At 42.5% G+C, this 13,175-nt stretch overlaps 1 protein-coding gene across 1 annotated transcript in view; it reads left to right on the top strand.

The window, feature by feature from the left end:
- LOC109301287 (collagen alpha-1(IX) chain-like) overlaps positions 1 to 13,175 on the top strand; it is a 35,767-nt gene that overhangs the window by 12,743 nt on the left and 9,849 nt on the right. The window contains exons 8-17 of the mRNA XM_019522351.1: positions 690 to 743; positions 3,694 to 3,747; positions 5,129 to 5,182; positions 5,594 to 5,647; positions 5,758 to 5,811; positions 8,331 to 8,384; positions 9,290 to 9,343; positions 10,509 to 10,553; positions 11,718 to 11,771; positions 11,853 to 11,906. Coding sequence (XP_019377896.1) covers positions 690 to 743; positions 3,694 to 3,747; positions 5,129 to 5,182; positions 5,594 to 5,647; positions 5,758 to 5,811; positions 8,331 to 8,384; positions 9,290 to 9,343; positions 10,509 to 10,553; positions 11,718 to 11,771; positions 11,853 to 11,906 — 531 coding nt within the window. The remainder of the gene's footprint in view (positions 1 to 689; positions 744 to 3,693; positions 3,748 to 5,128; positions 5,183 to 5,593; positions 5,648 to 5,757; positions 5,812 to 8,330; positions 8,385 to 9,289; positions 9,344 to 10,508; positions 10,554 to 11,717; positions 11,772 to 11,852; positions 11,907 to 13,175) is intronic.

Below are 13,175 nucleotides of genomic sequence, written 5' to 3'. Positions count from 1 at the left end.
TTTGGAATTGATTGATAACAGTTTGACTGGGCTCTGGAAAGTAAAATATTGTTAGCCTAGAGTCTATTCATATAGTAGGCACCAAAATCTCTGAATTTTCTTTAGGATTCTTATTTCCCTCTCCTCAGTACAAACCTCTGTGACAAATGTTGTAAAATGTTATTCTCACTGATCTATTAGAAGCATTGAAACATGAAATCCAACCCTTGTAGGACAGCCTGATTATCATTAAAGCCATGCTTTCTGCTTTTTAGTCTTAGAAGTTGTAGTCCTGATCATGAGAGTCTCTTTCTTTGACACGGACAAGAGAAATCCAAAGCATTCTCACTGATTGAGTCTTATATCTGGGAAATATTTGTGCTTTTAACCTAAAATATGAACAGGGAGGGCTCCTAGGTGTTGTGAAGATGGGAGCCATTTAACCTCTGCAATAATCACATATAGCAGTTTTCATCTTTGCTTTTCATACTCACTATTTTAAAACAGTTCCCATTCTATCAATTAGTTAGTCAAAGAGTAGTCAGATAGTAGGGTACATGATTAATATTCAATGTAAAATAATACAAAGAAAGTCCAACCAGGATCTGGAGAGTGTACCGCCCCCACATGTTTTTAAATTGTGGCCTCTTTTGTCATTTATTGCAGCAGTCCGCTTGGGTAATAAAACATTGCATGCTCATTTTCATCAGGGTGAAAAAGGTGATCACGGTGCCTCAGGCTTCCCAGGATTGCAAGGAAGACAGGTAATTGATAATTGTACATTGAGGGAGAACACAAGAGGTCACTGATTAAGGTAGCAAAGCAAGATGTTTGTAAAGCTGTAAACTTTGGGTCCAGCCTATCTTCCCTGAAAGTCAATCATGCACTTTCTATGGACTTTCACTGAGGCTTCATCAGCTCTATGTTAAGGGTTTTCTAAATCTTCTGCAACTTTTGATTCCAACAGAAGTTAAAATCAAACTATGGACCTGAACCTAACAGGTACTGAGACCCCTAAAATTGAAGGAGCTGTTGAACAGCTCATAGTGTTGGGGCCATTAATGAGGATGGCAACAACAATGACGACAGTAGCATATGGGGATTCTGCAGATAAGGAAGCCAAAACTCAGCAGGGTTTGACACCCCTGATATACTAATAGGAGTGGACACCTTGAGCTACACTTGTCAAATAGTCCATGAAAAATAAACACATGAATTATAAAATAAAGATATGAAAAATGTAAAATATTGGGAGGCTGTGACCATTTTCAAGTTGTATTTGTTTACTTGGTCATTCACTAAATTTAGCAATTTGGCAATTTGTTTCCTAGTCATTACTGAAAATGGCTGAGATTCTATGAATCCTGTGTTCTACACATGCTCATGGATCATCTTTCCTTAGCCTCGGCATGGAAGGGAGTATGTGCGGGTGTGTGCGAGTGAGTGAGTGAGATAAACACCAGTAAGTCTAATCTGAGGTATATCAGATAAACTGTCACGTATAAATGTGTCCTACGTGGCTTTAAAAGCAAAATCAGCAAATGAAATATTTCCATAGGGATACAAAGGAGTAAAAGGGTCTCCTGGAAGAAGAGGTAATCCTAGACCACAAGTGAGGACTCTCTTTATTATTTTAAAGGGGATTTTAATTTAATTTAATGAAATAAAATTGATTTTCTATTAATTGTTATTTGCTAGTCACTAGTCACATTCACTACCGAAACAAATGCAAATATCAACAGGGTTCCTGCCCACACTATTAGTATATCAGTAGAGAGCTTATTAATTAAATACCATCTTATAGAGTTTAAGGGCCAAATTTTGAGGACAGTAGAACCAAAGTAGAGCAAAAATAGGAGGAGAAATCACTAGAAATTCTCCTCTCTGCTCAGCCTAATCACTTTTTCCTTGCACCTCTAGTTCGTATAGCAATCATATGCTATGTTATTCAGAGCAGGTGAAATTCAACTCCACTCACAGGCCAGGGCATGACTTTTTCCTCACCTAGAGCTCTCAAAATAGGGTGTGATTTTCATTTCCATAATGAATAGGCCTTCTGTTAGGCCCTGCTTGGAGCTGTTATATACTGGTGTCCTCACCAAGTTGTTAAATAGGAAGAGATAGTGTTATGGTTACAGAGCTAGTTGCACTGCTGACCTTTCACTGAGTGCATACCACAGGAGTCCATCCAAACAGCTTCTCAGCTACAGCTGCATCACCTCAAGCCAACAAGTGTGTTTTTGTCTGGTTATATGCAAGAAGCAAGGGGCTTCTTGGTGATATCACCTATGGACCAACTATATAGTTGGAGGAGATGTTAGACACTTTATGCCCAACAGCTTATCCTGTATCTCTCCCAACTATACAGTCAGTCCAATAGAAGATATTAGAAAAAAACCTAATGCTTCTATCATATTTCCTGGCCCATCACATGTATAGCAATGCTCCAACTCTATTTTCTGGTTATAGTCCTTTTGATTTGCGCAGTCACAGCACTAGGTAAACTAATGTTATAACTTGGCTAGAGCTTAGAGATAGCATCTTCACAGCTAATAGTTAACCATCCTGAATATTTTCCTGGGAAGTAGCTTTTCTTGAGCCACTGTTTATACACCTTGCTCACGCAGTCAACACCTCAGGGGCTAGGCTAGATGACCTTGTGAGGTCCTTCCAACTCTACTTCCCTATGATCCCAACCCTGAATCCTGCACACAACATTTATAAATGACTGCAGAGCAGGCTCCCTTTTGCCAAAGTTGCTAGTACATCTCAGGAGAGCAGGTATTTTACCACTACATTTGCAGGATTAGTTTTAACCCTTATTTTGTTGCAAAGTTAGCTAATGATGAAAGTCATGTCAGCTTGAAAATGACATTGCATGCTTTTCTCAGTGCTGCCACTGCTATAAACTTGCCATTAAGGCTAGAGGCAGAAGTTACACATAAACTGGTTTAAGTGATAAGAAATAGAAGTTCAGTGCATATAAACCAGTTTCAAAATGGCCAAAACTGGTTTAAGATAAACCTGGTTGAATGTAGTGGTATCAGACTTAACAGATTTAGGTCAAACCAGTTTATGAAATTTCTGTCCCTGACCCCTTGCTGGTTCAAGTTAAATCAGAGTACCCCAGCATCCCACCATTTTGTAGCCTTGGGCTGGGCTTCCAGAGAGCAGGGCTGGCCCCACCCCTCTTCTCCCTAGCTGGAACAGTGAGGGCTGGCTCACTGGCCTCGCTGACTGGCTCACTGGCCCCGCCCCCCCGGCAAACCCCTGCTGGGGCTGAGAGGGGGAGGGGGTGTTAAATTTCCCTTCTCCCAAGTAAGGAGGTACCTGCTAGCTTGCTTAGTGCTGGCTGCCTCTATGGACTACAAATCCTAGAGGCACCTGGAGGGGGATGAGGAAGAGGAAGTGATGAGCAACCCTGCAGAGTCCTTCTGCTGCAAGTCTGGAGTGCAGATCCCAGAGACCTTGGGGGCAGCAGGAAGAGGAAGTGAACACACAGCCCATATTGACTCGTGCTGGCTCCAGTGCCCACTGGCTTCTGGCTTGAGCCACTGCAGGAAGGTGGCTGCATTTCCTGAATCAAAATCTGTTCATTTGCTTATTGGTTCAATTTCTGTAGCTTAGACTAACTTGCAAAGACTGAATCAATTCAGCCTCATGCTTTTTGACTGCCTGCATGTAGCCTAAATATCTCCACTTTGTGTGCAATAGGGTGATCCAGGAGAAACAGGTTCTGAAGGACCTTCTGGATATTCTGGAGCCTTGGTAAGGAAATGGAAAATCAACTGACCCTATGCACTTTTCCAAGAGCAAAGTGAGGCACTGCAGGGGGCATGCAAGAGTTTAATTAGAAACATATGAGCATAAGAGGTCTGGAATAATATTGATCACTATTTCCTTTTGATCTCTGTCATTCATGTTCTATTATCATGGGCCAGATACACCTTAAATATGCATATCAGTTTCCAAGATTTTTATGACTTCTTTTTTACATGGTTCTGAAAAATTAAGTCATCTCAGCTAGGGACAGACATTACACATAAACCAGTTTAAGTGATCAGAAACTGGTTTAGACCTGTAACAGAGCAGACGTTCAATGCACATAAACCAGTTTGAAAATGGCTGAAACTGGTTTGAGATAAACCTGATTGAATGTAGTATCAGGCTTAATTGATTTGGGTTGAACTGGTTTATGCAATGTCTGTCCCAAGGCCCTTCCTGATTAAACTTAAACCAGATTCTCCAAGCATCCCAGATATTTTGCAGCCCTGGGTGGGGCTCTCTGCTCCACAGCAGGGCTGGCCACACCCCTCTGCTCCCTTACTGGAGCTCTGGCAGAGACTGCAGGCACAATGGAGTCTGCCTGGATTCTTCCTGCCCCCACCCTCCCTGCTCAAGCAGGGATTCCACGCTCCTCTCTCCCACAGCATGGACAGTAGCCAGCATGTGGTATGCTAGCTAATGCTGAGAGATTCACAGAAGTTTAGGATTGGAAGGGACCTTGTGAGATCATTGGGTCCAGTGTGTAAGGCAGACAGGACAGTGTCTGCTTAGGGGTTTTTGGAGCTAATCAACAGGTAGCTCGTAATGTCCCTCCATTCCTTCTTTGGAAAAAGCTGTTTAAGAACAACTTGAACTAATGAGAGAGGCTTTTGTTTTGTTTTGATGTATTTTGATGGGGTGCTAAATGCTCTGTTACTCCCTGTGTAACTCACTGCTGTGTAACTAAATGCTGTGTAACTCCCTCCTGGCTCCCTTCCTGGTTAGGAGCAGTGGGGTGGGGGGGACCCCTCCTTAATCAGAGCATCCTGCTGGGGCTTGGCCACACTCCTCTCAGCTCAGCACTTTGGAAGGGATGGGAGGGCTGCTCTAGTGCCCCCCTTACCCCGCCCCCTGGCTTCTAGTTTGAGTCACTGCAGGCATGTGCCTGCATTTTCTCAGTCGAGAGGAGAATGTCTGTGCACTTGTAAACCAGTTTAGCCTAGCCAGGTTAGACTAACATGCAAAGATTGGCTCAATTCAGGCTCAGGCATTTTGAATGCCTGTCCCTAGCCCTCAAATTCTGGACCACAAAAGATGATGCTTTGCAATGATGCTGACCTTTCTCCTTCTAAAGTCAAATGAATAATATTGCCTTCTACTTCAGGGTTTCATCAGTATACCTGGAGAGAGAGGTGAACTGGGTCCCCCAGGGAAAAAGGTAACATGGAGGGTAATGGTTGGTGTTTCCATTTTAAAAATAAATTCTACTTGATTTATTGTTACCTTGTCCTCCCAGACTCATTTTCCTTGTTTATCTATCTTGTCTACTTTGCTCAATATCTATTTCCAATATCTATATCATAAAGCTACCTTGGACAAAGACTGTCATTTTGTTACTTGTTTGTACAGGCCCTTGCCTGGCAGGTCCCTGATCCTTGATTGAAGTTCTTAATTGTTAATTATTACTTAATTATTAACTGTTTGTATTCTTATGCAGAAAATGTCTGGGAATAGGAGAGAGAACAGGCATGTCCTATTAATTCTCAGAATGAGCTTTGTGGGTCAAAAGCATGGCAATCCTTTTTTAAACTAAGCAGCTCACCTGTTTCTGAATCCTTTTCTGCCACAGGGTGAACCTGGTTTGCCTGGACCTGAAGGTGAATCTGGAATAAAAGGAGAAGCAGTAAGCAACTGGGGTCTGTCTGTCTGTCTGTCTCCCTGTCCTGGATAAGGATCACTGTGGGGATTCAGTTGCATCTAAGGCCAGAAGTTATAGCTGTTTTTGCATTTCAGGGTGACATTGGGAGGAGTGGTAAGGATGGCAGCTCTGGTGCTCCAGGGGAGGAGGTACAAAATGTCAGTTTCTTGTGTCTACCTGGCTTTCTCTGACCCATAAACAAAAAAACAAGGTCCAGCACCATGAATGTTATAAATAATCACTTTCTCACAGTACCAGGCATTTAATCTTGGAGCATTTTAGCAGTGGACCACTGACACTAGTCACAGTTTGGCCATCGATACGTTTTCTCTCTTGTCAGATTACTTCATTTTCATTTTATGTTTTTGTCTTCTCTTGCTGGGATTTCTTTAAACAACCTTGAATCCCTTTAACACTTACTTATATTCTCCCAAGATTCTTTTTTCTTCAGCTCCCATTTTCATTACTTTAACTGACAACCACAGTGAGCAATATCAAAGCAGTTGCTTGATTAGTAAAAGGATAAAGCACATTGACCCTGGGTCCTAGTATACCTTGGTCATATGAAATGGTGGACCAAAACAAGGGTGTAGAGTCCCCAAAGTCTATGCCTGTCAGCTGACTGGAACAGTGATACAGTCTGGGAGTATCACTGTGAGAGTGCCACAAGGGCCCAAAGGAGCTCACACGCCAAGTCCTTCTCCCCCAAACAGCTGGAGCAGCACAAAGGAGTACAAAAGTAATACAGTTCAATTGGTTTGGTCTATGATGCTGAGTGCCTGGGACCAGTGGCCTCGTTCCCACTTAAGGCAGACTACCTCTTTGGTACCTAAATAATAAGCTTCTCCCCCTATAAGCTTATTTGGTACAAATAATACTTTATCAGCCCATTACTTTTATACCAGGAATAGGCCAGAATGAAAACCTGGTACCAGAAAATGAAATGCATTGGAAAAAAATCTTCTGCAGGTATAAATGGTCAGAAGTGCCACTAATTTCAGTGGAATTATAGACATCTATAAAAACTGAGTATCTGGCTCACTGATGCCAGATTGCAAACATGCCCCCTCCCCCAGTATCATACACACACTGAGCTATCCTGCCCCCAAGGGCGAGGGTAGGAAGTGGAAGCCAGAGGAGGGAGAAGGAACCCAGATACCCAGCAACAGAAGGAGGCATTTTGGTAGGAGCCCACAAGTGGTAAGTTAATCCGTTATGTGCTGTACGCCACAACTTACACAGTTCTACATACCTTACTACTAGGAAGGTTTCACCAATATTCTGCTTAAAAAGCTTCTTCTCTCAACATCAGTACTTTGAAACCATGAATAATTTCCTGAAGCTTGGTGCTCCATACACGTTACCTATCTGCACACACGAGTGCTTGTGTATGCATGTTAAATCAGCTTTACATATTTAGCCCTTTAAATTTCTCCTAATGAGAAAAGATAGACCCGACACAATTCCTCAAATACGAACACAATGGGTGTATTTACATGAGATGCTTACTGTGGAGTTACCTCATTAGCGCTGCAGTGAAGTGTCACCATCTACGTGAGTGGTGTTAAGAGGCCAGAGTAAACTAATTAATTCTTCTGTAGGATAGTACTGCCCAATACAAGTACTAGTCTATGGCAGAGTTATTCACTCCCCCTCAATGCACGTGTAGATGGTGACCCAGCTGGCTGGGGCATGAGGGTGCTACAGCATGGGGGCTGCCTACTGGCTAACCCCACAGTATAGTACCTGCATGCCCCAGCCAGCCCCTCCACAGCACATTAAGTCAGGGTAGGGCATCAGACCCCTCAGGTCCCATGCCAGCCAGGGCTGCACCACCCCAGCTTAACGTGCTGCAGTCCTAGGTGCGTGTGAAGACACTCTGCCTGGGAGCAGTAAACTCCAGCACAAAGTGTACCAGAGTTTATTGTCTTGCATTAATTTCATGTGCCCACCAAAACTTCATGGGGGTTCAGGTTTCTGCCTGCATGGTTGCATCCTTGCTTTATATTGGACTGAACCAGAATTCCAATTCCAGACATCCCAGCACTTGAAATAAGAAGCTGGTCTTGAAACCTCTACTAGATTTCAAATTTTATAACTGCAAACTATTACTATTGATGAGTCATTTCTTCAAGCCCTCTGAGTATTTTTGTTGCCTTTTACTGAAACATTTTATTTTCATACAATGCTGTATTGTTCCAGCTTTTTACACAACCCATCTTTAAAACACACGTGTTCAAAAAACCTTTTCCCTCGTGTACTTAACAGCCTTTTATAGTGGTTATGCCTTCCTCTGGAATACTTAATGTACTGCTGGTGAGTGCTTCCTTTGTTCTGATATATCTGTAAATTGTGTGCAGAGACTCATGAAATGTCACAAAGACATTTTCAGGTGTTGAACAGTGACCATTTCTAATATGCTTCAGAAACTGTGCACTAAGGACTATACATATGTATCCATGTATGTCAATTTTCCCCATAAACTAGAGGGGGAAAACCCCCTACCATATCTTATTACTTCTAACAAGATAGGATTTCCAAAACTGATTGCATAAAAAAAAATAGATTTATAGCCATGCTAAATGCACCCATTGCCCATTGGTACTTTCTTTAATTATCTAATTAGATTAACCCAGTGAAACATTGGGTTTGTGTTGTTGTCAACTAGGGTTCACAAGGAACACCAGGAAAACCAGGACCTCCAGGGCCAGATGGACCAAAGGTAATTTCCCACTGTGTTGCCTTTAGAAACACCTAGGAAATCTGATACATCATAAATATATTACACTTAAAATATCCTTTTTTAAAAATAGAAGGGAAAACGAAAATGACCCACAAAACAGCTAATGGCAACATCTACATAGAAAATGGAATTGCTCAGGCTGAGCTGCTTTCTGAACCAAAAACAATGTAACTAGGAAGCATTGCAGACAGGCTAATTGACATGGAGCTAGGCTAATCAGCACTGCCACTCAGTAGTGCTAATTATGCCACATGAAGTGCTGTGCCAGTGCAGCTACACTGCTTCTGTGGGTGGGGGAAGGCATATAGTAGATTCCTGGTGGTATAACCTCTAAGAACAAGACAGAAACAAGGGCAGTCATGACCGAGAGATGCCTTAGTCATGGTACATCCTGGCCTGTTTCTGAGATGGTGCAGTTTATGTCATGTCCTTAGCTCAGAGCTGTGTCAAGGTTAATGTAGGATCCAAACAGCTGCAAGAACCCCCTGGAGGAAGTGTAGCTGATTTATGCAGACCTTCTTCACGCAATGTAGCAACAGCTCTGCTGCAAAGTGCCCCCCATCACTTCATGTTTGCTGCACTTTAGCCATTCTGCTTGAGAGGGCTAACCAGGAGCTTTCCTCATGCCTGGAGAAGTCCTACTGCTGGGGACAGAGATACACAGACAGCCAAAAATGGGTGTGCATGGGTCCAGTTTTTTCACTTATTCTTGCCCATCTTCATGCTGAGAATGCTGGTTACCAGCATGAGAAATAATGGAGAGCCAGAAACTGGAATGCAGATGCAGTCACTCACTCAAGAATGGGTTGAACACTCAAGTTATAGATATAATTTAGTGAAGAACAAGATGCAACGAAATAACAACTCTCAAATCTCTGTCCCAGGGCTTTGCTGGTGCTAATGGACCCAAAGGAGCCCATGGAAAGCAAGGATCTATGGTAAATCTAGAAGGCAGCAAACTGTGCCTCACGTCTCTATCGGTAAAAGTCTAATCATGTAAATCCTTAGCAGGTGAGAGTCCCATTAAGGTGACTAAGAGTTCTTTGTACATTGAGCTGGGTCAGAGCAATCCCAGCTGGAAGAGGGCCTGGAGGCTCAGCCTGCCAGCCCAAGGCTGCTCTGACTCAGCTCAATCTGCTACACAGGACACTTCTGGTGCCAACCTGCCCTTCCTTCCTTACACTCATGAACCTCTCACAAGTAATCCCATTGAAATCAACAGGGCTGTCAGCAATGAGGAAGTGCTCATCAGTGAATTCCCACTGATTTTAGCAGGACTATTCAAGGAGCAATATATTCATCGAGAATGACAGAATCAGGATGCCAGCAGTGGTACTATACCTAAAATGGATAGGCTCAGCTAAATGGATAGGTCTAAGTCTCATTTCCCAAGTGTTGTCTACTATTTAAAGTTGCTATTGCTTAAAAAAAATTAAAAGGAATGAAGAGCAAACATTACTGAATCAAAAAGGTATTGAAGCATTGAAGCAGTTGAGCACTTTCTCCTGATGCATAGCTGCATAACATGCAAGCAAGCTTCAGCCCTCCCTAAGCATAGAAATACTTTCTGTTGTTACTTTTTATTCTTTATTTTACATGATTAGTAAGACCTATCTTTCAAAACTGGCCTTGTAAAAAAATCAAAGTGAAATAGAATTGTTGTGTACAGTGATTGTACCTGACTGTCTTTTTTGTACCAGACCCATTTTGAGATCTAGATCTGATGTGACACAGTAATTTGGGAGCGTAGAAAGGAACCTGGTTGCATCATAACATCCAGACCCCTGTGATAATAGGCAAACATACAATATCTGTTTAGCCCAAAAGGATCCAAAAGGATATCTAGTTTGGTTCATGTGACATGCCACAGAGCACTCCCTTAGGTACCTCATAATAAATTTGAGTTCTTTAATCTGAAAAAAAAACAGAATCCCAAAAGCTATAATGGGCTACAAGAGATCAGAAGGCACTAGGGCACCATCAATGTCTTATCAGAGGTGAAAAATATAATGTTCTGTTCAAAATTAATGAACTGCTCGACATCCTTTACCTAACACTACTGTACCACCATTCCTTCAATTTCCCTTTTTCCCTTTCACCCAGGGTTATCCAGGAGCCATGGGAGAAACTGGAGAAGCAGGGCCTAAGGTACAAAAAAGGTCTATTTTGGCTGGATTAAGCACTACATCCTGCCCCAGTGAAGTCGAGAGGAGCTTTGATATTGTTTGCAATGGGCAGGGACTAGGAACTAATTAAACACTTATGTATTGAGAAGGTACAACATTAAGGGAAGTAGAGGATTTTAAGAATACATAATTCAAATGTCTTATTTTATCCTGCATGAGAGAAAATACAAGCTGCTTGGCTATAAAACATTACCCTATTCCTACTGCACAACTGATTCCATTTTAAGTTATTCTTCAGACATCTTATTTCCAATCACGCAAGAATTTCCACCATCCCATTGTCATTGTTTCTTGAAATGTTAACAAATCTTTCTTTGAGGTCCAAGCTAGAAGAACATAGGGAACAAGTACATACTTTTCAGAACAGTCATAGATTCATAGATTAAGGGTCGGAAGGGACCTAGTAGATCTTCTAGCCCGACCCCCCGCCAGGGCGGGAGAACAACAAAAAACCCCAAAAAGAGAAACGGGACTCAAATGAGTCCAGCCAGGTAGGCATCCAGCCTCTTCTTAAAGACCCCCAGGGTAGGGGCCAGCACCACTTCCCTTGGAAGTTGGTTCCAGCTCCTAGCCGCCCTAACTGTGACTCATCACCTCTCATCCTTGGAGACAGTCCCATCAAATAAATTTTTAGGCCAATTGGTGGAGTATTATGTGGCTATTTGACCATTCTACCTCTTAGGTATTTAAGTGGACTTAGGTGCCTAGGTGTAATCCTGTTCTACCTTGCTCTAGGCCCAGAAAATGCATCAATGAATCTACTTCTGTCAATTGCCATTATCTGACCCTTAAGACTGAGTTACAAAAAACAAAGCGAGGAGGAGGAGGATCCACTCAGCTTCTGCATGAACTGTTTTTCAAGGATTTGGGCAGGGTAAAATAGAATCACACTTAGGCCCCTGCATCCACTTATGCACCTAATAGGTGGAACAGAATCTGGCCCTTAGTTGTCTGTTTGTCTGTTGTTCAGTAACAAACTTCAGTCTTCAGGGGTGTTGAGGCAGAATCTTCCATGAGTATTGAATTTGCTAAGACATACAGACAAAAGCAATGGTAGATTTTCTGTATTATTTTAATGAATGTTGTTGAGAGGCTATTTTGAATACCTGGTTCTTATGATTTTCAGGGAGATGAAGGACCTATGGGAATCCCAGGCAGTGATGGCATTCCAGGAAGAGATGTAAGAACACTGACCTAGATCTAACTGAATCATTTTCAGGCAATAAAAATTTGTTCTGAGAGATATTCCATTGTTTTGTAGGGTCCACTGGGAATCCCAGGATTAGAGGGTGAGATTGGATTTATGGGACCAAAGGTAAAAACAACTTGATTATTAAACGAAAAGAAGAGAGCTGCCATTAACAATAACCAATACAAGAATTAGGGAATTAAGATGTTAGCAAAAAGATGATTTACATGACTCACTTGTCCATCACTCCATGACCCTACCCTGTTCCAATTTAAACCTAAAACTTTTGTCAGAGGAAACTCAGAGGTTCCACTGAAGGTGATTACATATAATTATACTCTCATTATTGATCATCCCAGTAGCATTTTCAGCTTTAACTTTCCTGCTGGTCATGTAGTGCAAAAACCCATCTCAAACATGCCTTGACATGGCTAAAAATTGAGCTCCCTTTTAACAAAAAAGTTCACTTTAACCATGGTATAAAGTATTGAAATAGTTCCAATCCAATCACCATAGAACTGTCGGTTTGGCAGGGACCTCAAGGGGCATTTGGTCCAACCCCCTGCATTAATGCAGGAAAGGTTCTACTAAATCATCCCTAGCCAATGTGTATCCAAACCCTTCTTGAAAACCCTTCAGTGAAAGAGATTCCACAGTTTATTCCACTGTTTCACTATTCTAATAGTAAGGAAGTTCTTTCTGGGGGCATCTACATGTGATTAATGTGACACAATAAGCACTGGCGCAGTTTGTACCAGAGTTTATTGCTCCTGGGTGCAGTATCTTTGCATGTGCCCAGGCCTGCAGCATGCTGAGCTGGGATGGCACAGCCCCAGTTGGCAGGTTGCCCAGGGGGTTAGCCTGCCAGCCCAGAGCTGCTCCCCCTGGCTTAGTGTGCTGCAGAGGGGCTGGCTCAGGCATGAATGTACTACAGTGCAGGTCTAGTCAGCAGGCAGCCCCAGTCACTGTCTACAAGTACGTCGCAGCAGAGTAAATAACTCTGCCAGAGGATAGTACTTGTATTGGGCAGAACTGTCCTATAGCAGAGTTAATTAGTTTACTCCAACCTAATAGGGGTGCATGTGTAGATGGTGATGCTTTACAGCACAGCTTCAACTTCGCAGTAACGCAATTTGTGTAGATGCACCCTCTGATACTTAATCTAAACCTACTTTGAAGCCATTGCTTCACATGCTACCTTGTGCAGCGAAGAACAGTTATCCCCCTCTTCCCCCCTTATGGCAGTCTTTCAGATATTTGAAGACAGCTATCACATCCCCCTCCTTAATTGCCTTTTCTCCAAGCTAATCATACCTAGTTCTCTCAACCTTTCCTCATACAGCTTGCTTTCTAACATCTCCTCCCTTATCTCCAGATGATACCAGCAGCCCTCCA

Source organism: Gavialis gangeticus, unplaced genomic scaffold (genome assembly GCF_001723915.1).
Source record: "Gavialis gangeticus isolate Ggan-Ray unplaced genomic scaffold, GavGan_comp1, whole genome shotgun sequence".
NCBI classification, from domain to species: domain Eukaryota; kingdom Metazoa; phylum Chordata; order Crocodylia; family Gavialidae; genus Gavialis; species Gavialis gangeticus.
The sequence above is the reverse complement of the archived record's forward strand: the minus strand, read 5'-3'. Positions and strand labels throughout refer to the sequence as shown.